The sequence below is a fragment of the Salminus brasiliensis genome, unplaced genomic scaffold (genome assembly GCF_030463535.1).
Source record: "Salminus brasiliensis unplaced genomic scaffold, fSalBra1.hap2 scaffold_164, whole genome shotgun sequence".
Classification (NCBI taxonomy): Eukaryota; Metazoa; Chordata; class Actinopteri; order Characiformes; family Bryconidae; genus Salminus; species Salminus brasiliensis.
This window is the reverse complement of record NW_027326695.1, coordinates 1-25,639: the sequence shown is the minus strand read 5'-3', so window position 1 is coordinate 25,639 and position 25,639 is coordinate 1. Positions and strand designations below refer to the sequence as shown.

General features: G+C 46.2%; 1 protein-coding gene across 4 annotated transcripts; it reads right to left on the bottom strand.

The window, feature by feature from the left end:
* raly (RALY heterogeneous nuclear ribonucleoprotein) lies at positions 1–24,557 on the bottom strand. Of its 4 annotated transcripts, none has more exons than XM_072672074.1 (8): positions 24,092–24,557; positions 19,767–19,839; positions 19,553–19,600; positions 12,691–12,848; positions 11,197–11,313; positions 7,842–7,981; positions 6,713–6,757; positions 1–535 (listed from the first exon to the last, which is right to left on the bottom strand). In XM_072672074.1, exons 1-7 carry the CDS (start codon positions 24,345–24,347, stop codon positions 6,716–6,718), a joined length of 834 nt encoding a protein of 277 aa, XP_072528175.1. In that variant the 5' UTR covers positions 24,348–24,557; the 3' UTR covers positions 1–535; positions 6,713–6,715. The 4 variants fall into 4 exon arrangements, with proteins under 4 accessions (XP_072528175.1, XP_072528176.1, XP_072528177.1 ...); XM_072672075.1 differs by having other exon boundaries at positions 11,197–11,310; positions 24,092–24,556; XM_072672076.1 differs by lacking the exon at positions 19,553–19,600.
* Positions 24,558–25,639: the final 1,082 nt, after the last annotated feature.

The following is a 25,639-nucleotide window of genomic DNA, read 5'->3' as shown; positions in this document are numbered from 1 at the left end:
TTCACAAGTCAGAAGAGTTTATTCACATCTGGAAATACTTCCTCTTGCAATCTCCAAAGTGCAGCTGATGCAAAAGTAAATGTAATCAAACATTTTCATTTCTGAACATCATAAAAATAAAGCGAAAATAGAGACCCAAAAGACAGGAACGCGAGACGGGGCATGAGTGCTGGCACTCGTTTGCTGTTAGGGGTAAAACAAACAAAAAAAACAAAACAAACAAACAAAAAAAAAACAGAAACAAAAGAAAACCCAAAACCAGAGTCTTTTGTACATTTCCAACAGTTTCAGATTCCTCCTCAGAGGCTTTCAGGTGGGTTTTGAGAACATCTGTGAAATTCATCTGTTTGTCTTGTTGCTTTTTCGCTCGACAGTCAGGATCGTTGTTGAGCCCTTTCCCCAGATAGCTAGTTGAGCTGTCAGTCTGGTTGACAGCCGATGCTGGAGTTTTCATTGCGCTCCTCTGGTTTAAGTGTCTTCCTGCTGAGTCTGTGGCTTTAAAACAGCTTCCAGTCGACTGTGCTCCAGCGTCCTGCTGTCTGGGCGAGCGAGCAAGAGAGACAGGGAGAGAGAGAGAGAGCGGCGTTAAAGTGAAGATTTTAACATGTGCTTCTATTTTGCCTGAATCACAGTTTAAGACTGAAGAGTTCCAGTAATATTTCCTCAAATTCAGAACAAAAAAAGCAGGACAGAATCTGACCATGCTTTCACGAGTGTGGAAACAACACTCTAAACTGTTCATCTGGTCCACCTTCACAGCTTGACCCACAGAACCAGAGAATTAACCTGTAGAACCACACGTAGAAGTCTAGAACCATCAACAGAAATCAGGCTGGTTTAGATGTTCATTTAAAAAAGATATTTTCTGATTAAGCTTCCATGAAGGTGATACTAGTGCAGATGTCACTGCACAGTAGAACAGTGCTCCACCGCTCCAGAGTCCTGAAGGTCTGTTTTAGTAAATCAGTTACCATATAATCATATATGTATATGCACCCATCTACAGTCATGTGAAAACTAAAGTTCTCCAAAGAACACCAGACACAGCATTTCAGCACAAGAACCCATAAGAACTGTGAATCATGGGGGAGCAGATGTCATAGTTTGGGGCTGATTTTCTGCAATAGGGCCTGGAGAGATATCCAACATAGAATCCAGTATGAATTCCATACTGTATCAGAAGAAGCTTAAGGAAAAATGTGAGAGTGTCTGTCTAAAAGCTAAAGCTGAAATGTCTAGCTGAAAGATTCCTGCATGGAGGAGTGGGGAAAAACTTCTTCCAGTGGATGTCAGAGGCTGTAGATCAGTATAGGAAACGTCTAACTGAGGTTATTTTAGCCAGTTAATATTAGAAATATTAGGGCACAGGGTGTTATAACTTTTCCTCACAAGAAAATGACATTTCTATTAATTACATTTTATAAATGTTTAAAGACATTTCTTCAGATGTGTTTGTTTAGTTTACCTCATTCTCTCATTGGTTTAATGAAGATCAATAATACAGATGTTTAAATATATTAAAAAGGTTTCACTGGGTGTCCTAACCTTTTCACATTACTGTGTTCTGATTGTACTTTAACTATCTATGGAATGTGTACAGCCGTGGTTCCCTGGTCCATATGTGTAAGCAAACAAGATAACTATTGGATAAAGGACTGATGTCACTTTGTGTGTGTTAGGAGATTAGGTGTTTGAAAAACAAAGCTTACACCTCATTGGTCTAGACCCAGTGATTTGATCCATTTAAGCAGAACCTGAGGCAAAGGGGAGGCTGGGTGTGGTGGTTTTGGCCAGGAGGAGCAGGCTGACGGGAGACCTGACTGAGATGTAAAGAAAGGGTTAAATGCTGATGCAGCATCGCTAGGTAGCAGCGCTCGGAGGAACGCACGGCTCCCCAGCTCCAATACGACAGCTAACAGACACCTGTGTGGAGGAAGTGCCATCAACCTGCCCCTAAAAGAGCCAGGCCTCTCTGACAGCAAGCAGCATGACCCAGGATTTGAACCGGCGATCTTCAGATCATGGGACCACTGGGAGCCCATTAAGGTCTTTTTCAGTCATGCAAGGGTTCCGACTTGCCTGTGTATCAATCCTACAAGCAGGTCTTTCTGAAAGGTCTCCCAGTGTCCCCCACCGTCCTGTCTTAGTTCCATTAGGATCTGAGGAACCGGCTCCTGAAAACATCTCCTTCTGATGATCTCCTGCTCTGGGCATCAGGTACGGTGCAGCTGAGGTGTTATGAATCACATCTTGTTCTGATTGCTGTGCTGGGTGGACTTTGGCCGCTCCAGCCTGGACTTTCAGATTTCACAGAGATTTGGGGTGTAGTGTGAGTGTAGTGAAATGTGTGTCCAGCGCTGAATTAGGTTTGGGATTTGGGGTGTAAACACAGGTGTTAGCGGTAGATGGGGAAAGCCCTGGCGTGCTTAAGGGTGCACGGGTACTGTGACCGCACCGCTCAGTTGTATAAACAAGGTGGCGCTCCACAAACAACACACAGAGGGATGAAGGGTAATCAGGAACAGATCTGGAGTGTTTGCTCAGAGGAAAGCTCCTCAACATTCATGGCTGAAGACCAGAGGAGTCAAGCCGTTCCGCCTCGAGGAAAGATTAGAGACAGTAATCGCAGTTATTTCCCTTCATTTAGATAAACTCCGTCTGCACCGGTCAGCCAGTCCGACACACACTGTCCCAGTTTGAGACCACCAGAACACCAGAACCCTGCCTACTGCTCACTGAGCTCAGATACAAACCTTACGCACTGATGTAGAACATACCGCCACACACACTGCCGCACACACTGATACACACACTGATACACACGCTTATACACACACTGATACACACACTGATACACACGCTTATACACACACTGATACACACGCTGATATACAGCCACATGCTGCCGCACACACTGATACCCACGCTTATACAAACACTGCCACACACACTGCCGCACACACTGATACACACGCTTATACACACACTGATACACACACTGATACACACACTGATACACACGCTTATACACACACTGATACACACGCTGATATACAGCCACATGCTGCCGCACACACTGATACCCACGCTTATACAAACACTGCCACACACACTGATACACACACTGATACACACACTGATATACAGCCACACGCTGCCGCACACACTGATACACACACTGATACACACGCTTATACACACACTGATACACACACTGATGCACACGCTTATACACACACTGATACACACACTGATATACAACCACACACTGCTGCACACACTGATACACACACTGATACACACACTGATATACAGCCACACGCTGCCGCACACACTGATACACACGCTTATACAAACACTGCCACACACACTGATACACACACTGATACACACGCTTATACACACACTGATACACACACTGATATACAACCACACACTGATACAAACACTGCCACACACACTGATACACACGCTTATACACACACTGATACACACACTGATATACAACCACACACTGCCGCACACACTGATACACACACTGATACACATGCTTATACAAACACTGCCGCACACACTGATACACACACTGATACACATGCTTATACAAACACTGCCACACACACTGCCACACACACTGATACACACACTGATACACACACTGATACACACACTGATACACACGCTTATACACACGCTTATAAGCACACTGATACACACGCTTATAAGCACACTGATACACACACTGATACACACGCTTATACACACACTGATACACACGCTTATACACACACTGATACACACATTGATAGACACACTGATACACACACTAATATACGCACACTGATATAGAGCCACTCACTGCTGCACATACTGGTACACAATGCTGTACATGCTGATACACACACTGCTGCACACACTGATACACACGCTGCTGCACACACACACTGCTGCACACACTGGTACACACACTGATACACACACTACCGCACACACTGCCGCACACAATGATACACACACTGCCACACTGGTACACACGGCCGCACACACTGATACACAGACTGCTGCACACACTGGTACATGCACTGCTGCACATGCTGATACACACACTGACGCACACTAATATACAGCCACACACTGCCGCACACACTGATACACACATTGCCGCACACACTGATACACACACTGCCGCACACACTGATACACACACTGCCGCACACACTGATACACACATTTCCGCACACACTGATACACACACTGCCGCACACACTGATATACAGCCACACACTGCTGCACACACTGGTACACACCCTGATCCACACACTGATACACACGCTTATACACACACTGATACACACGCTTATACGCACACTGATACACACGCTTATACACACACTGATACACACACTGATATACAACCACACACTGCCGCACACACTGATACACACACTGATATACACGCTTATACACACACTGCTGCACACACTGATACACACATTGATACACTTGCTTATACGCACACTGATACACACGCTTATACGCACACTGATACACACGCTTATACGCACACTGATATACAGCCACACACTGATATACAGCCACACGCTGATATACAGCCACACACTGATATACAGCCACACGCTGATATACAGCCACACACTGATACACACACTGATATACAGCCACACACTGCCACACACGCTGCTGCACACTGATACACACACTGATATACAACCACACGCTGCTGCACACTGATACACACACTGCTGCACACACTGATATACAGCCACACACTGCTGCACACTGATACACACACTGATACACACACTAATATACAATCACACACTGCCACACACGCTGATACACACACTAATATACACACACTGATATAGAGCCACTCACTGCTGCACATACTGGTACACAATGCTGTACACGCTGATACACACACTGCTGCACACACTGATACACACGCTGCTGCACACACACACTGCTGCACACACTGGTACACACACTGATACACACACTACCGCACACACTGCCGCACACAATGATACACACACTGCCACACTGGTACACACGGCCGCACACACTGATACACAGACTGCTGCACACACTGGTACATGCACTGCTGCACATGCTGATACACACACTGACGCACACTAATATACAGCCACACACTGCCGCACACACTGATACACAGCCACACACTGCTGCACACACTGGTACACACCCTGATCCACACACTGATACACACACTGATACACACGCTTATACACACACTGATACACACACTGATACACACGCTTATACGCACACAGATACACACGCTTATACGCACACAGATACACACGCTTATACACACACTGATACACACACTGATACACACGCTTATACACACACTGATACACACACTGATACACACGCTTATACGCACACAGATACACACGCTTATACACACACTGATACACACACTGATACACACGCTTATACACACACTACTGCACACACTGATACACACATTGATACACTCGCTTATACGCACACTGATACACACGCTTATACGCACACTGATATACAGCCACACGCTGATATACAGCCACACACTGCCACACACACTGATACACACACTGATATACAGCCACACACTGCCACACACGCTGCTGCACACTGATACACACACTGATATACAACCACACGCTGCTGCACACTGATACACACACTGCCGCACACACTGATATACAGCCACACACTGCTGCACACTGATACACACACTGATACACACACTAATATACAATCACACACTGCCACACACGCTGATACACACACTGATATAGAGCCACTCACTGCTGCACATACTGGTACACAATGCTGTACACGCTGATACACACACTGCCGCACACACTGGTATACACACTGCCGCACACACTGATACACACATTGCCGCACACACTGATACACACATTGCCGCACACACTGATACACACACTAATATACAATCACACACTGCCACACACGCTGATACACACGCTGATACACACACTGATATACAGCCACACACTGCTGCACACACTGGTACACACCCTGATCCACACACTGCCGCACACACTGTCGCACACTGATATACAGCCACACACTGCTGCACACATTGATACACACACATTCACACACTGCCGCACACACTGATACACACACTGCCTCACACACTGATACACACACTGCCTCACACACTGCCTCACACACACTGATACACACGCACTGCCGCAAACACTGATACACACACTGCCACAGACTGATAGACACACTGCCGCACACACTGATACACACACTGCCGCACACACTGCCTCACACACTACCAGAGCTGTTAGACCTGTGTTTAGTATTCTCCGCTGATCAGGCGGGTGTTCTTGGATGTTTACCTGTGTAATTCTAACGCTGCTCCTATGGGTGGTGTTTTGTCCTAGCACTGGCGTGGGTGTGGGGGTAGGTGGGTGTGGTGGAGTGATACTTCACTCAGAGTGAGGTACTGAGAGGGTTCTAGCTCAGCCGTGAGGACAGATGCTACGCTGGCGTTACGGATCACTGTTAAATCTATTTGTCTTTTGAAGTGAGAATGACTCAATTCTCTTTTCCTGGACGGCAGACGGCAGAGCCCAGCCTGCAAACCTCCAGGACAGAACCGGATTACAGAACCACGGACAGATCGTTCCAAACTTGCCTTTTATTGAAGGATGGGGTCCGTGTCTGACAGGTGATGGTTTTCCTGCAGAAAGAAGAGAAGAGAGATGGTTTAGTGAGAATGGAGTTCAGTTCTGGAACACTCACACACACACACACACTCACACACACACACATACACACTCACACACACACCGCTGACCATCTGGGAGAGTGTGTACTCAGATGATTTGTGAAAGGACGTGTCAAAATCAACGCAGATGTTACTTCCTTGTACCAGATTAACCCTTTCACCTCTGCTCATATAACTTTCCATCACGTCACCCCGCATTATAACATTAATATTATTTCCTAACATCACATTTTGTCAAATTATATTACATCACTCATCACATTACAGCACACTGTATCACATTTATCACATAAGGCCACATTTTATACCCTTTACATTATTATATGTTACTATAGCATCAAATCTTCGTATATAATTATTACCTTATATAACCTCACATATCTCATTATATTAATGTATAATACATTAAGATTAAGGTTAGAATTACATCCCATTCTATCACTGTATATCACAGTGCACAGTTTATTATATTTCAGAAATGAAACCAGTGAAAAGCTGCTTTCTGAAAATACCTGCTGTTAAAAATGCTGTACACATAAACCTGAGCAGCAGGACGTGTGAACTAGTAATGCTTGTCTCCTCTGTCTTTAGGGGAATTAACTCTATGGTGCTAATGACACGTAATAATCACCACTGCAGTCTCAGTCTTTAGTACTTAGTAGAACCCTTCTGCTGTTCTGACGTGTACACAGCCAGACACCAGCTTCCTGAGGAATCCTAACCCTAACCTAATGGGCAGTGTCACCCAGTCCACTAATAATACTGCCTTCTTCAAATCCCACCAAAGAAGTCAGGTGACTGTGATGGCGGCTCCAGAATCTTCCAGGACGTCTTCTGAAATCAAGCCCTTGTGGATTTTGAAGTATCATTGTCTTGTTGGAAGGTCCAATGACGCCCAAGCTTCACCTCACAGAAGAAATGATCCCAGGATTTCATGATACTTGATCGACTCCATCTTGGCCCCTGTTCTTCATGCCGTCATATCATTACTCACTCCACCCTTACTGGCCCTCCTGGTTCCTCCTCCTGCACTCACCATGTCCTCATCACACTCCTGCGTGTTCTCCTCTCCCTCCTCCACGTCACTGTGCTGCTGTTCCTCCCCCAGCTCCTCAGACTCCGAGCACGACTCATCCAGAGATGCTTCAGTCTTACTCTCATCAGCTTTTCGCAGCTCTACACACACACACACACACACACACACACACACACACACACACACACACACAGACAATGCATGCATGGATGTACATAAGAATGAAAAATGAAAAGAAACTCAATTAAAAGAGCTGAAACTGTCCTATAGTGAAAGTATGGTACTGTATCCCAATCTAACTCAATTAAAGAGCAGAAACTGTACTATAGTGAAAGTATGGTACTGTATCCCAATCAAACTCAATTAAAGAGCTGAAACTGTACTATAGTGAAAGTATGGTACTGTATCCCAATCTAACTCAATTAAAGAGCTGAAACTGTACTATAGTGAAAGTATGGTACTGTATCCCAATCTAACTCAATTAAAGAGCTGAAACTGTACTATAGTGAAAGTATGGTACTGTATCCCAATCTAACTCAATTAAAGAGCTGAAACTGTACTATAGTGAAAGTATGGTACTGTATCTCAATCTAACTCAATTAAAGAGCTGAAACTGTACTATAGTGAAAGTATGGTACTGTATCTCAATCTAACTCAATTAAAGAGCTGAAACTGTCCTATAGTGAAAGTATGGTACTGTATCCCAATCTAACTCAATTAAAGAGCTGAAACTGTACTATAGTGAAAGTATGGTACTGTATCTCAATCTAACTCAATTAAAAGAGCTGAAACTGTCCTATAGTGAAAGTATGGTACTGTATCCCAATCTAACTCAATTAAAGAGCTGAAACTGTACTATAGTGAAAGTATGGTACTGTATCCCAATCTAACTCAATTAAAGAGCTGAAACTGTACTATAGTGAAAGTATGGTACTGTATCCCAATCTAACTCAATTAAAGAGCTGAAACTGTACTATAGTGAAAGTATGGTACTGTATCCCAATCTAACTCAATTAAAGAGCTGAAACTGTACTATAGTGAAAGTATGGTACTGTATCTCAATCTAACTCAATTAAAGAGCTGAAACTGTACTATAGTGAAAGTATGGTACTGTACCCCAATCTAACTCAATTAAAGAGCTGAAACTGTACTATAGTGAAAGTATGGTGGTTGCTGATTTTTTCAACCAGAAGTTTCCAGATGTCTGGTTCATTTCACTCCAACGTAACTATTCGGACTCTAGAACAGACGTTTCACATCTTAACTTTTTACTTAATGAACAGAATGTTGGAGTATAGTACTAGACTACAGGATAGTAGCTAGCATAGAATAGAGTCAGCTCTTTTTTGTTAAAAGCCTCAAGCACTAATTAAGTCTATAACTAATATGCTATGTAAGGTGTCAGTCTGTGCTGCCGTCTACCATTAGAGGGCGATGGCAGCGAGGCACTGTTACACAAGGGAACTCCAAGTCCCAGAGTCCCCTAGGGCTAATCAGTGACAACCAGTCACATTATGCACATCACCTCCCTTACATCACCTAGGACCTGTCCTTACAGGCTCTCCTCTCTGCAGTTGGGTCGACTCCCTGACCGTCCCGTAACACCTAAGCACCTTTTATTCAATCTGTGTGAATCCTACTGTACCGTCAAGAGGACATCCTGGAAAACAACCATAGCAATACCTATTTCATAGCAACATCTTAGCAACAACACCTATACCATAATAGCATAATCACACTCACAGTTTCTGCAGGAACATTTTAATACATTTAAATTGGATGTTTTTACTAAACAAGTTTGACTGATTGCAGAGAGAGAGAGACAGAGAGAGCGAGAGAGAGAGAGAGAGAGAGAGAGAGAGAGAGAGGGACTGAGAGAGCGAGCGAGAGAGAGAGAGAGAGAGAGAGAGAGAGAGAGAGAGGGACTGAGAGAGCGAGCGAGAGAGAGAGAGAGCGAGGGACAGACAGACAGACAGACAGACACAGAGAGAGTTTGTTCTCCAGGTTTTTGGGATGTGTAGTGAGTGCTCTGAGACTAAAAAAAGGGGCTGGAAGATGTGGAAGATAGAGCTCAACCTAAATGAGATTCAGAGCAAATCAGACCCTTTAGTCAAGTCTCACTAATAAAGTACTAACTCTCTCCTGGAGCAGCTCAGAAAACATGACGTTTCTCTGTCTGAGGCAGAACCTCCTCCCGGGCTCAGGGCTGATGGGAGTTAATGGGGGAGGTGCTGTGCCAACCTGCCAATAATAACACTTTCCAAGCCAGACTGATAAAACCCAGAGCTGCCCTACAGAGACGTGCCGAGCAGGGTTTCAGTCACTGTGTTGGTGATCAGCTTGGCACAGACTGTTTAACATTGTGATATTTTCGGCCTACAGAACAGCCAATCAAAATGCTCATGTTAATGAGCCTATGCATACTAATGACCAAGGTTCAGCGCCTGTTTCAATATTAAATGGACTGTGAATCTCAGAATTGAGAGTTGATGCTAGAGATAAATGTAAATGTAAATGTTAGGAAATAGAAGCTGAGCTTCTGATCAAATGTCTCATCGTTGGATTTCAAACCCAAATCTCTTCAGCGTCCAGAAAAACTGGAATTGGAGTAGACTCTGTGTTCGTGGGTAAAAGTCGAGGAGCGATGTGTAATGTCTGGGTTTGACAGACTCATTAAAGAAAATCATGAAGAGAAGTTGAACAAATAATCTATTCGTCCAGATTCTCACATTCAGCTCGGCATTCAGACGCTCTCGGCAGGGAAAACCAAACCTGCTGCCAAAGTAAGGAAACCTGGGACTTCAGTGACCTTCAGTTCACAAATTAGACTGTGTTTCTTTTTGCCAGTTTATTAGGTTACAAAAACAGTCCCAAATGATGCCGCCCACTAGTATCCGGATATTTACACAAATTGCCCTCTTTCCATCTACACAGAGACAAACACCAAGGTTTAATCCCAAGTCACACACTGCTCCCTATGTAGTGTAGGATGCAAGTCAGGAGATTACTGCTTCTAAACCTAAACAGAGTGTTATGAATTCATAATAGAACAGAATTTACAAATTCATAAAGCTCTATTCTCCTCAGTCACTGAAAAGTGAGCTTTTACAAATCTCCCCCTTGGAGATCGGTTTTGCTGGGATACGTGTGGACGGGGCCTTAGAGTGGACATTAGTACACAGGGACAGCAGAACCCACTAGTGGGTCGTGAAGCACCCTCTAGTGGACTGTGGGCTAATAATCAGGGGGAATGGCATCAGTGTGCAGCTGAGTGTAGATAGTTAGTGACCTACAGACCACAAACAATGAGTGTGTGTGTGTGTGTGTGTGTGTGTGTGTGTGAGAGACTCCTCACCTGTTGAGCTGTATTTGTCTTCTGTGATCTGGTCAAGGCGTCCGAGCAGAGCATCGATGTTGGACTTGATCTGAGTGAGTTCTGATTTGATCGTTTGCAGTTCGTTGGATTTTACTGCTGAACACACACACACACACACACACACACACACACACACACACAGAGAGTCATGCATAAAAAGAGAGCAAAATATGCTTGAAATAAATCAGTGACTTTTATACAGCTGTAAAACACTGAGAACAAACATGAGCAGAATCCGGTAATGTTCTAGAAGGACGGGTCTTGGAGGGTCCAGAGCAGCTATAACAATGATCTGCAACTGCGGCACAAGCCAGCTCAGAGTTTCAACAGTGGGTCATCTGAGTTCACACTCTCTCTTACACATGAAGCACAGAGATGACCAAACCTTTACTTCCATCATTTTCATATCAGTGCTACCTTTCTGACCGGGTTCTGAACTCTGAATGGACTTTATACCACTGAGCCCTGAGTCTCATCACAGTCCTGCTTTCACTTACACTACAGTTCTTCATCAGTTCTGCCCGACCATTTATTCTGCCTCTGTTCTGTTCGCTCTGCTCTCCGGTGTCGACCAGAGGAGGATGTGTTCCTCTTTTGAGTCTTGGTTCTTCATGACTGAGAGAGTTGTGCAATTGGCTTGTTTAAAGGAGGCTCGGACCTGGAAAACTGTCAATCTGCTTTGGGATGCATCTTTTAGAACATCCATTTTCTTTACTCTAATTTATTTCTAATCTTATTTATCTTTTATTTTATTATTTGTATTATTTGAATTGAATATCTTTAGAATATTGGTCAGCAGTCTGTGTTTGGCTCTACTCTGTTCATTATGTTCTATATATCGTACATGTGCGCACTCACCAAGTCTAATTCCTCATATTACATGATTCAGATTTTCATGTAGAATCACAATCAGAATCTCTTTTTTTTACCAAGTTTAATGAGTTTCCCTTGGTGAGAGCAACACAAGTATGACCTGTAACAAACAAACAGAAGGGAGTGTAAAGGTAAAGGTAAAGGTGCACGTATTTGTCACTGTACAGCAAAATGTGTCCTCTGCATTTAACCCATCTGTGGTAGTGAACACACACTCACACACACACTAGTGAACTAGGGGCAGTGAGTACACACACACCCAGAGCGGTGGGCAGCCAACTCCAGCACCCGGGGAGCAGAGAGGGTAAAGGGCCTTGCTCAAGGGCCCAACAGTGGCAGCTTGAGCCCTTGAGCAAGGCCCTTCACCCTCTCTGCTCCCCGGGCGTGTGTGGAGACCGTTACACAATGTTTTAAGATTATAAAAATGTAATGACCTAAACACAGTAAAACAGTCCAGAAATGGGTTTGACAGTCCTGCAGTATTCTTGTACTTGAGGAATATTAGGTGGCTCGTCCTGATTCACAATGATGTCACCTGGTGATAAGACGGCTGAGCGTCGGGCAGAAAGGAGAAAACTAGAGCGGCTGGAAATAACTTACATTTGTGTTTGACTGAGCTGCTGGGTAGGATGTTGGATCTGGTCAGGAGCTTGACGGGTAGCGACTTCACCCTGCGCATCACAGGCATGGACACACGGGGGCGCTTTATTGGTACTGCTCTGGGTACGGGCGATACTCTGCCTCTGCACTCGAAGAGTCTAGAGGAAGAGAAAAGAGAGGAAAGGAGAAATGAGGGCAACACTACAGCCCCCCATTCAGAGTGAAAGACAGTCCACAGACCGACCACAGAGCAGCTCAGCAGGGCTGCGATGGTTTAACTGTTTGACACATAAATTATCTCTGTAAATAATGGTTCCTGTGATGGGTTCTAAGCATTTTTACTGAACGGCTTGTAGCTGGAATTCACGACTCGCTGGGTCCCGCCAGCATTTTAAACCTTTAATCTCTAACCACTTCCGGCCAGCTTCACTTAATCATTTCATCTCGTTTTAGAGAGCATGCTCATTTTTTTGTCTTAACTGGTTTAAGCTCTAATTCTATTTACTTGTACAACATATTTGCACATGTATGCACACATTCACAGTACTTGTCTGAGTCTCTTATGTAGAGCTCTCACAGGTAAGCCATGTTCCACAGGTAGGAGGAAATAGTCATACCAAAGAACTCCTGTTGGTGTAATCTGGTGGTCCAGAATCGAACCCCAGTTTGGCACTTTGGAAGGTAGTGTGACCCACTTCACAACAATCAGTAGGTGCTGATCTGCATCGTCCCTTTTTAAAAAGCAAGAAAGGGGAAATGACTGTACAGTGAATGCGGCTCAGCCAGCTCCGCCTCGCAGGAAAGGTGGTGAGGAGATGAGACCTTTAGCAGAAGTGTGGAATTGGGTGTAGGTCTATACCAGAGCCACCCAGTGTCGACTGTAAGCTCGAAGAGCTCACCTTGCATGGTCCTCTGGAAGCTGTAGCACTGACAGAGGGAACCGAAAACAGAGGGAAAGTCCTGGGCTCAATGAAGTAATTCTGACGCTGATCGGTGTAGCATAGTGGGTAACAACACTGGCAGACTGGGGTACAATTCTCCGGCTGTTCAATCCCACCCCTCTACACCAATAAGAGTTCTTGGGTAATTCTCCCACCGTTGTGCACGCCTACATGGTCATCTGAGGTAAAGAGGAGGTCTTCCTCTGCATCCTGCTTGTGACAATGGCTCTTCATTATGGGTCTAACAGCGAGGAACTGCTGCACAGTTCGAGAGGGCCTGGAAGAAAGAGAAGGTTTCAGGACTCGCTCACATCTGAAGTCCATCAACCGTTTCCTTATTCCGCCAGAAGGAAGTCTTGCCAGATTCCTATATTTCTTAGGAGTTAGACAGTCCTGCAGATCCATGGGGAGAACTTATGGATTCATAAATTCCCAGAGTTTTGTTTCAGGGAAAATATCATCCGACAGATAATCAAGAGCCATGTGCGTACGTCACGACCGTCTCGAAAGGGGCCAAACCGAACCCAATATAAATAGTTTGGAATCCCAACAAATCCTCTCACCTCATTTTTAATGCGTTTGCGTGTGAGCGAGAGCGAGAGCGAAAGGAAAAGAGAGGCAACAAGAGAAGGTTGTGCAACGAATGAACTGAAGGAGATATTCTCATCTTCAAAGAGGGATACGTCTGCCGTCTAGACAAAAACCAGAGCGCCCAGCTGCCATCCTCCAGCTCTGCTCCCCGCGGTCTTTACCGGCCGATCAAGCTGTTTCAAGATGGTTTGGAAGTGCTGAAATTATTGGGTATCTGAGCTGTAAAATATTGACTGGAGTCGTGGCTGCGCTCGGCCGGCCGTAAGTCAGGGAACCAAGATCACAGGAGGGAGATCAATAAACATGTCTGCCAGTCATATGGATACGATATTCATAACATCTGCGAACACGGACGTCCAACCGAGCCTCACAGCGAGGTTTCCATAGCCACTGAAGTTGGGCCGTGGCCAATCATGCGCCGGCAGAGCCAGAGTTTCCTTAGGAGGTCACGGATGGAGGGAGGGAGGGGGGTCTTGTGAAACAAATATGTTTTCTTTTTAGCTCACAGATGTTTGTGACTGTTTTATGAGAAATTCCTCAAAGCAGCCAAACTGCAAACAAATGTATTGTGATGAGTGGGGATTGAGGAGAAAAGGAAGATTCTGACATCATGAATGCCATCCGTTCAGTTTTATCACTGTCATCATTAGCGGCGCGGTTTAGCTGATAATCATAACAATACACTCACATACACAGCTCATATACACACATCACGAGTTCAGAGGGTACGGGTCGAGTCAGGATACATGCAGAGTTAGAAACATTATCTACAGTAATTATTATTTAATGATAACTTTGATTTTGAGGGTCTCCTGCAGATCATCTACAGATGCACAAATGATCTGTTAAAACTTCAGGAGTGGGTTTAGATTCTGGGTTGAAGAAAAACGATTAAGATTAAGTTTAGATTTAATAGAAAGTAATACATTTCTTTTAGCTTTTGCTAGCAAGAAAATCCTGTGGTGGATTCAGATTTAGGAGCCTTATCTGACTGCAGCGACTCTGACTCTAGAGACGAGAGCCAGGAGCTGGTGGAAGGGCCAGGTGTGACTGTGGTCACAGGTGGTGAAATCTGACATGCTATCCTGTGGCACACGCTGGCAGTACTGCTCATGGCAAGCCCTCTGTTTGTGCAGCACTGTGTAATGAGAGGATGATTATCTGGCAACCACCCAGACAGTCTTCTCCATCTTAGTTAGAAAGTCACTGAAGACTGATTTCCACATTTTTCCCCGGCAGGCTGTGGTTCTGGAGGGCCAGAAGAAAGCACAGGTTGGTGTCTTCCCTGATCTAACACAAGAACTTCATCTGGCAAGTAACAGATGGGTTGTACTGGAATCAGACGCACCAGGACTGGAATTGAGGAATCCTTAGTTCTCAAACTCTTCATCACCACCCTGCGTCTTGCCCTACAATAAGTCTTCTACGGATCTTTGAGTCAAGAGGCTTGTCATCTCAACTACGTACAGAGTACACAGTGAAACCACACAGCGTTCCTCCAGGACCATGGTGCAATACAGAACAAGTGCAGACAGTACAGCACACAGCGTGCAGACGACACACAGAGTGTGTGTGTATGTGTGTGTGTATGGAGGAGTCCATTCTTTCAGTCTCTGGAGTTGAGCAGTCTGATGGCTTGTGGGAAGAAGCTGTTGCAGAGTCTTGTGGTGTTGGACCGGAAGCTGCGGTCAGTTTGTGTGAAGGGTGGGTGGAGTCATTGCTGCAGCACAATGCTGGTTGCTTTGCAGATGCAGCGGGTGGTGTAAATGTCCATGATAGATGGGAGAGAGGCTCAGATGATCCTCTCAACCGTCCTCACTATTCGCTGGAGGGTCTAGCGGTCATGGAGGTGGTGCAGCTCAGGATGCTCTGTATGGTGCCTCTGTAGAAGATGGAGAGGATGGGTGGAGGGAGACGGGCCTTTCTCCAATTCCCGAGGAGCTACTTCTGGAGATGCTGCTGGGCTTTCTTGGCTGTAGAGCTGGAGTGCAGGGTCCAGGTGAGGTTCTCTGCTAAGTGGACACCAAGGACCTTAACGATCTCCACAGAGTAGCCGTCGCCGCTGAGCGGAGAGTGGTGGTGCTGTGCTCTCCTGAAGTCAACAACCAGCTCCTTGGTCTTGTCTACATTCAGGTGAAGGTTGTTGACTGTACACCAGTCGGTCAGCTGCTGCACCTCCCCTCTGTATGCTGACTCGTCTCCTTTGCTGATCAGACCAGCACTGTTGTGAAGAGGTTCTGTGGGGCGATGGCGCTGAATGCTGAGCTGCAGTCTATGAACAGCATTCTGGTGTAAGTGTCCTTCTTTTCCAGGTGGAAGAGAGAGAGATGAAGGGTAGTGGTGATGGCATTGTCTGTGGAGCGATTGGGACGATATGCAAATTGCGAAAGTCCTGAAGGGCCAGCCAGGTTTTCACCTGCTTCTGAACTGGTCTGGAGCGTCTGATGAGAGGCGTGTCTGCTGGAGTCAGACACACAGACATGTGATCAGAGAACGCGAGGTGGGGGCGGGGCTCCGCACAGTGCACGCTGGGGATGTTTGTGTAAACATGACTCTGTGTTAGCTCCTCCCGTTGCAAAGTCCACATGCTGATGGGATTGAGAACTGCATGGTTGAAATCCCTGGTGATGATGAACAGTCCGTCCGGGTGTTTGTTCAGGTCTACGTTTGATGATCATGAACTCCACCAGCGGAGAGCAGTGCTTAGCGACAGTCTCAGCGCTGTTACACCATTCTGAGTTGATGTAAACACACACGCCTCCACCCGAGTCTTCCCGCTGCATCTGCAAAGCAACCAGCATTGTGCTACAGCAATGACTCCACCCACCCAACCCAGCCCCTCTAGCTAAATGCTGCTGTCTGGAATGTTGCCACTAAGCCTCAATTCCACAAAGACTAAAAAACAGCAGTCTCTGAACTCACGCTGGGTAGTTCGCTGGAGTTGAATGTAGTCCAGTTTATTCTCCAGGGAGCAAACGATGTAGTAACACAGGAAAAGCGATGTAGTAACACAACAGTACCATTTATTGGACCCAGAAGGCCGCTGCGTGTTACCATCTTGGTCTGTTTTCAGTGAAGCTGTGAAATCAGAACTGTGTATAAACTGAGCCGATTGCACTGAAAGGGAATGAAGGTCAGCAGGTGGGACAGTGTTCTTGAGGAATGCACAGTTAATAAAATAAAAAAACTATAAAAAAAAACAAATGGAATAATCTGTTGATGCTCATCACAGGTTCTGGACATTTCGAGTAAGCTTGTGGTGCGATGATGAAATGCTGCTTTTTGGATGTTGTGCATGTCTGTAAATGGTAATGACTGGCATTTGAAGAGAGAGGTCATTCTGAGAGTTTTTGGAAGACGTTGTTAAAGTGAGGAAAGTAAGAGAGACGTCAGGGTGACGTGGGTGAAGCAGGAGTGAGGAGGGAATGTAAAGAAAGGAATGTAGTGAAGATGTTCTTCATCTGAGAAGCAGTGGCACTGAACATGAAAGCTGTGATGATAGCTCTCGTCTCCCAAAGTCAAGACTGATTTATCTCTCGGTGAAGATGCACATCAACAAACAGTGTTTGAAGCACAGAGGAGCTGATGTGCACATCTCCAACATCTCAACAATGGATCTTTGTAGAGTCAACACTGATCTGCTGATCAGGAAGCTTTGGGGCCTGAAACTATAGTTTGAGGACAGACTGGTGGGTTTGTTGTTTTAAGCAGATCTAGGCGGTAAGTGAGGGTGAGGCCATCCCGTCTGTGCAGAAAACCAAACCAACAGACCCGGTCTAAGCTCTAACATGTGCTCCCTATGTTTACCTGTGGGAGGTGCTGAACAAGTCTGATCCACAGCAGCTCCACCTGCCAACTTACAGAGCTTAAAAAAGGATCTGCTGGAACGTCTTGTTGGAAATACCTCAGATACCGTCTGTACACAGAGCAGGTTGGTGGTGGAAGGTCAGCGTGTCAGAGACGTGGTCTCAATGTTTCAGTCTTCATCAGTGTATGGGTTAAACCTTGTCCTCAGAAGTGAATGTGACCTTGCCATGGTTCTGAAAAACAGGCCTCCACATGCCTTACGAAGTGCTCATACGGAAAGCGCCAGAACATTCTCTCCGTCGTCAGAGCTAGCACGCCAACATGTTGTTCTGTCCTCTCATAAAACTAATAACACAGCCATTTCTCCCAAAACCCTCTCTGGAGTTCTTCTCTCGACAGGTTTGACTGAGATAAAGGGTTTATAAAAGGCAGTAAAGCAGGATTAGAGCTCTCCTCGTTAAACGTCTTTATAGCGTGGGACAGAGCACAGCGCTGCACATTCTTTACCCAGCACACCACCCTGAAAACAATCCCCACCACCAGGCAGGGTGCAGAGACAGGCCTGCAGATCTTCAGATCTCACCTAGCTTTGCAGCTCACAGCTGTCCTGCAGGTGATCTGTAAGCATGCAGGACCGCTGTCTGTGCTGCTTTGCAGATGTGTGAATAAGCACCCATGAGAGCACCCACTTGTCAAATCCGAGTGCATCTCTACAGATCGGTGCATGTATTTAATATGTGAACAAGGTGGCAGGTCCACTGAAGTAGGTGCTGATCCAGCTCCTTCTGGCTAACATTAGGGTCTGCTGTTCTGATTTTTAAAGTCTCTGTTGTTGCTGAGAGTACCCTGTAGAGAGGTACTGCCAATAGAATAGGACTCTCTGGAGCAGATCAACATCATGACCCTAATGCCAGGCGTGGACTAGAGGGGTATAAAGCCCCCCCAGCATTGAGGAGCTGTGGAGCAGTGGAAGAACTGTGTTCTCTGGAATGATGGTGGAGGAGCTCCATCCAGTACTTTTGTGAGTTTGGGAGTTAGGGATGATGAGGTGGGGTGGTGATCATTCAATCCTGACCTCACTAATGCTTTTGTCTCTGAATCCAATCAAATTCTCACAGCAATGCTGTGATCTAGTAGAAAGTCTTCTTTTCTAGGCTTTAGAAGAAACAGTGAATGAGCAGGTGTCCCAATACTTCTGTCCTTATAGTGTATATAAACATTTTCTCAAAACATGTCGGACAGAATTAAGCCTAAGTCTAAACAGAGTTTGATTTTACCACCAAGCAGCAGCTCATCTGACTGGACTTAGACCTCTTAGTCCGCTGGAGCTTCTGCTGAACCATTAAAATCATTTTATCTTTAATCATAAACCTAATCCTGAATTTAACTTTAACCCTAAAACTACAGGCTGTAGTCAAGGCGACTCCGGACTTTGTCTGTCTGTCTGTCTGTTGCCAGTACAGGACGCTGCCAGGTCCAGTTCCTGACCTTCTAAAGTGCAGAGTGGGGGTGTGAGGACTCACCTGTCGTAGAAGTCGTCTCTGTAGTAATCATAGTCAAAGTCAAAACCACTGCAAACAGAACCCATCAGAACAACCCGAGTGAGTGAACCCGCTCCAGACCCAGTGATCAATCTTTAATCAGATTCAGCTCCATAATCACTTTCTCACACACACACACACACACACACACACACACAAACACACACACACACACACAGCCATGCAGAACAGTCACCTGTACAGAGCTGCTGCTGTTCTCTTCAGTCCTTTAGGCCTGTTGGGTTTGGGCTCCCCTGCCATGTTGATATCTGCAATCAGAGAGATCATCATCATCATCGTCATCATCATCATCGTCACCCGAAGCCTGTTCACACTCCGTCTGAGAGTGATCCAGTTATTAAGTTCAGGAAGTAAAACAGTGAGGCAGTATGGAGATGAGTATTAATACCAGGCCTGAAATACACCAACTGCTTCGTCCCACTCACAGACCCACCAAGATAATAATAATAACAATAATAATAATAATAATAATAATAATAATCTTTATTTATAAAGCATGTGTTGGAGAGCGTCTACAAGTGGTGAATCATTAATAGTTCTGCTTACACCTGAGTAAAAATGACATGTATGAGAAATTCAATGGATTCAGACCCAATCACAGCACAGAGACAGTCCTTCAGACCCAATCACAGCACAGAGACAGTCCTTCAGACCCAATCACAGCACAGAGACAGCCCTTCTGACCCAAACACAGCACAGAGACAGTCCTTCAGACCCAATCACAGCACAGAGACAGTCCTTCAGACCCAATCACAGCACAGAGACAGCCCTTCAGACCCAAACACAGCACAGAGACAGTCCTTCAGACCCAATCACAGCACAGAGACAGTCCTTCAGACCCAATCACAGCACAGAGACAGCCCTTCTGACACAATCACAGCACAGAGACAGCCCTTCAGACCCAATCACAGCACAGAGACAGCCCTTCTGACCCAGCCACAGCACAGAGACAGTCCTTCAGACCCAATCACAGCACAGAGACAGCCCTTCAGACCCAATCACAGCACAGAGACAGCCCTTCTGACCCAATCACAGCACAGAGACAGCCCTTCAGACCCAATCACAGCACAGAGACAGTCCTTCAGACCCAATCACAGCCCAGAGACAGCCCTTCAGACCCAATCACAGCACAGAGACAGCCCTTCAGACCCAATCACAGCACAGAGACAGCCCTTCAGACCCAATCACAGCACAGAGACAGCCCTTCTGACCCAATCACAGCACAGAGACAGTCCTTCAGACCAATCACAGCACAGACACAGCCCTTCAGACCCAATCACAGCCCAGAGACAGCCCTTCAGACCCAATCACAGCCCAGAGACAGCCCTTCAGACCCAATCACAGCACAGAGACAGCCCTTCAGACCCAATCACAGCCCAGAGACAGCCCTTCAGACCCAATCACAGCACAGAGACAGCCCTTCAGACCCAATCACAGCACAGAGACAGCCCTTCTGACCCAATCACAGCACAGAGACAGCCCTTCAGACCCAATCACAGCACAGAGACAGCCCTTCTGACCCAGCCACAGCACAGAGACAGTCCTTCAGACCAATCACAGCACAGAGACAGCCCTTCAGACCCAATCACAGCACAGAGACAGTCCTTCAGACCCAATCACAGCACAGAGACAGTCCTTCAGACCCAATCACAGCACAGAGACAGCCCTTCTGACACAATCACAGCACAGAGACAGCCCTTCAGACCCAATCACAGCACAGAGACAGCCCTTCTGACCCAGCCACAGCACAGAGACAGTCCTTCAGACCCAATCACAGCACAGAGACAGCCCTTCAGACCCAATCACAGCACAGAGACAGCCCTTCTGACCCAATCACAGCACAGAGACAGCCCTTCAGACCCAATCACAGCACAGAGACAGTCCTTCAGACCCAATCACAGCCCAGAGACAGCCCTTCAGACCCAATCACAGCACAGAGACAGCCCTTCAGACCCAATCACAGCACAGAGACAGCCCTTCAGACCCAATCACAGCACAGAGACAGCCCTTCTGACCCAATCACAGCACAGAGACAGTCCTTCAGACCAATCACAGCACAGACACAGCCCTTCAGACCCAATCACAGCCCAGAGACAGCCCTTCAGACCCAATCACAGCCCAGAGACAGCCCTTCAGACCCAATCACAGCACAGAGACAGCCCTTCAGACCCAATCACAGCCCAGAGACAGCCCTTCAGACCCAATCACAGCACAGAGACAGCCCTTCAGACCCAATCACAGCACAGAGACAGCCCTTCTGACCCAATCACAGCACAGAGACAGCCCTTCAGACCCAATCACAGCACAGAGACAGCCCTTCTGACCCAGCCACAGCACAGAGACAGTCCTTCAGACCAATCACAGCACAGAGACAGCCCTTCAGACCCAATCACAGCCCAGAGACAGCCCTTCAGACCCAATCACAGCACAGAGACAGCCCTTCAGACCCAATCACAGCACAGAGACAGCCCTTCAGACCCAATCACAGCCCAGAGACAGCCCTTCAGACCCAATCACAGCACAGAGACAGCCCTTCAGACCCAATCACAGCACAGAGACAGTCCTTCAGACCAATCACAGCACAGAGACAGCCCTTCAGACCCAATCACAGCACAGAGACAGCCCTTCAGACTGATTATGAACAATTAGGATTACTTAGATCTCAGGGTGCTGGACTCTTACTTGTTCCCAGAATTCAGAAACCCTCAGCAGGGGGAGGAGCCTTTTCTTATAATGTCCCCCAACTCTGGAATAACCTTCCAGATAATGTTGAGGACTCAGACACAGTCTCAGTCTCATCTGTTTAGTTCAGCTTTGGTAATTAATGTTTCCTCTTAGATAAAGGTTGCAGGTCTCTGCTCTCTATAAATCCTCTCAGAACTAACCTTCTCCGAGTAAATGGTCACCCAGCCCGACCTGCTGGAGGACTGACCGCTGGGGTCCCTCTACCTGCGTCAGACCAGCTGGCACCTACCAGTCCGACCAGCAGCTTTGGCTGCTCACTGGGGGCCTATAGTTTCATGTCTTCTTATGTTGTTGATTTTTCATCTTTTTACTGATTACTGTAAAGCTGCTTTCTGACACCAGTTATAAAAAGCTGTACAAATACATTAGATTAGTTTGATTAGTTTGTGGTAAATACGCTGGCATGTATATTAATGTAGAAACAGAACTTCTCTCCGGACCAATAATATCAAGCTTTGATAAAAATTTAGCGTCTTGAGATGAAGTGAGAAGGAATCCAGTTTTTCTGCAGCTGTCAAAGTACAGAGCAAGAGTCATTTTTGCTGGACGGAGAGACTAAGAGAAAATGTGGTGCTGAGCATGGGGCAGTCCGGTGGAGCAGAGCTGTGAGATCCATGTGGGGTCTGTACGGGGAGCCCAACTGGGGACCAGAAAGTTTTGTCCACGTTCGCCCCTCATATAGATGCCCACCAGGGTCAGTGATGGGCCCAGAAAGGGGGTTAAACATGGGCTCCATCTGGACACTGCATACTGGGGCCTAGATGAGACTCCTGAAATTAAGGCGGGCTGTAATGATGGGGCCCATTTTGGAAGCCCAACTGGATCTCAGTAACAACACATGTACAAACCCACTCAGAGCCCATGCCCACCTGGAACCCACCTACCCCATATTCCACCTGTGTGAGCCCCATGGGAGCGTGCTGGCTGGGTAAATAAGACCAGGAGTGAAACCAAAAGCATGAGAGTGGTTTAAAAGGGTTAAACCAGAGCTGACTGAGGGGTAAGAGTTTTAGAGTAAAAGTCAGGATCCACGCTGGTTAGGGTCAACTGTTAAACATAAAAGACTTCAGTTTGTATAACAGTTTGTCCACTAGAGGGCAGCCAGAGTCCACCACACCTCCCAGAACTCCCACATCTCCACACCTCTGAACACTTAAAGGACTGGGGTCACATCCATGAAAAAACTCATTTTAATTTCTGTCTTTACATAAAACATGGAATTATGTAGGTGGGTTTAATTAGTGAGGACAACCAGGCGTCAGTCACCATGACTACAACACAGATACAGCCCATAATTTATCCCCTATCCAAACCCACCAGTGAAGCTACACGAGTCTTCTGAGTTTTATATGGAATGATGAAGATGATGATGATGATGATGATGAAGGTAAAATAGTGAATAGAGAATCTGAACTAATGCAGTTTTCTTTAGGGACTACTTTCTGTAGCCGCACTACACCCTGCAGCATGTATCCCTCCACCATTTTAATGATCTGGTTTTAAAAGCAGGTTCTAGAGCCGAACTCTTCTCAGAACTCTGGTAGAACAGTGTGGCCAAAATAATGGAAACACAAATGAAGAGATCACACTTGGTGGCCATTTTATCAGAAACACCTGTGTATAGAATATGTACAGTAGGTGTACAGGTGTGCAGTTCTCCTGTAGGTAAGGTGAGGTAGGTGTTTCTGATATAATGGCAGGTGAACTGATCTATTAATTAACTAATTCATTCATTAATTAACTAAAATAGCTCACCAAGCGTCTGCCCAGCCAGCACGCGTCCATTCTCCCCAATCACAGCTCCGCGGGCGTGTCTCTCATTAGCATACTGGACGAAGGCGTATCCTTTGTGAACGGAGCAGCCGAGCACGCGCCCGTATTTGGAGAAGATCGTCTCGACGTCGCTCTTCGTCACCACGGCTGTGTTCAGGTTCCCGATGAACACGCGCGAGTTGATGGACTTGGGGTCGTTTTTGTTGGTGATGTTGCTGGTCTGGACTTTCAGGGACATCCTGGCTCTGTTAAAAGAGCCGACAGCGCACGGTTAATGACGTCATCGTGACTGATCACTGTGTGTGTGTGTGTGTGTGTGTGTGTGTGTGTGTGTGTGGGTGGGTTCCAGGTGGTTTCACTGGTGTTTCTAGGTTGCTATGGCATCCCAGCTGCTTCATACACTGTTGCTAGGTTGTTACAGTGGTTGCCAGGTGATTGCTCACCAGTTGCAATGTTTCCTCTGATCGTTGTTATGGTTACTATAATTACTGTTGCTATTATGCTAGGTGGTCTCTGATAGGGTGCTGATGTGTACTTGTGTAGTGGTGATTTAGGTGCAGTGCACAAAGATCTGCCCACATCAATCATTCATTTAAACAACAACAATAACAACAACAACAATATAATAAACACTATTGTTGCACATTCCACACGATACACACTAACAGAGTTGTTTTAAAGAGCTGTATATCCTGTGTGTGTGTGTGTGTGTGTAAAGGCAGCACAGCTCCTCTAATGGATACATCCTTGAAATGACACACACACACACACACACACACACTCACTCACTCACTCACTCACTCCCCCCCCCCCCCCCCCCCCCCCCCCCTTGATGTGAGGGCTGGGTCCTCCTGGGCAGCAGAGGCTTTAGATCAGAGGTCTGAACTGAAGCCCTGCTGAACCCTGACTGCTGCCTTCGTCTGTCCACCTTATTCCTCCTGTCTGCTCAGAGTCTGGACATTATGGCTGAAATATCAGGTGACACACACACACACACTCCTACTGAACACTTCTGGTCCTCCCAGGTCAATCCTCATAGCCACGCTGGGCTCCACTGGCTCAGGGCCTACAGTAGTCCTGTATCCAGCTGGGATCCTCAGAATGTTCCGGTCTCTCAGCACAAAGCTGGAATGCTTAGTGGTCGAGCGAGCATCACATTAAACCCTCTCTCTCCACTATTGCAGATGATCTTATACTAAAGACAGGACTGCCACAATGATATCCAATAAGGTCATGACCTCAGTCCTTTTTGCTGACCTCAGTATTGGCCATTGTGTTTACTTAGCAAGGAGACCCCACTAGTGTGATCGATCTGTTATTGCTCTTTCTGTTGGTGTAACTGCTGCACTACTCTCATCATTTCATCATTCTATCAGCAGAATTCAGTTCATAAAATGACTTCAGAGACTATATATCATCCAAAATATAATTAGTCTTAAAGGTCCAACTGCAGGGCTAATGGTGAACTGGGCCTGGATCAGGGGTAGTAGAGCTCACCAGTACCCTCTGCGTACAGAATACTGGTGTTAC

What these genes read in the sequence shown, in the direction of transcription:
- raly (XM_072672074.1), bottom strand. Translation starts at nt 24,347, where the DNA reads ATGTCCCTGAAAGTCCAGACCAGCAACATCACCAACAAAAACGACCCC. An exon ending in GCTGGCTGGGCAGACGCTTG is followed by an intron (nt 19,840 to 24,091) that starts GTGAGCTATTTT and finishes CTCTGATTGCAG; the next exon opens with ATATCAACATGGCAGGGGAG. An exon ending in AGAGACGACTTCTACGACAG is followed by an intron (nt 12,849 to 19,552) that starts GTGAGTCCTCAC and finishes CTCTTCCTCTAG; the next exon opens with ACTCTTCGAGTGCAGAGGCA.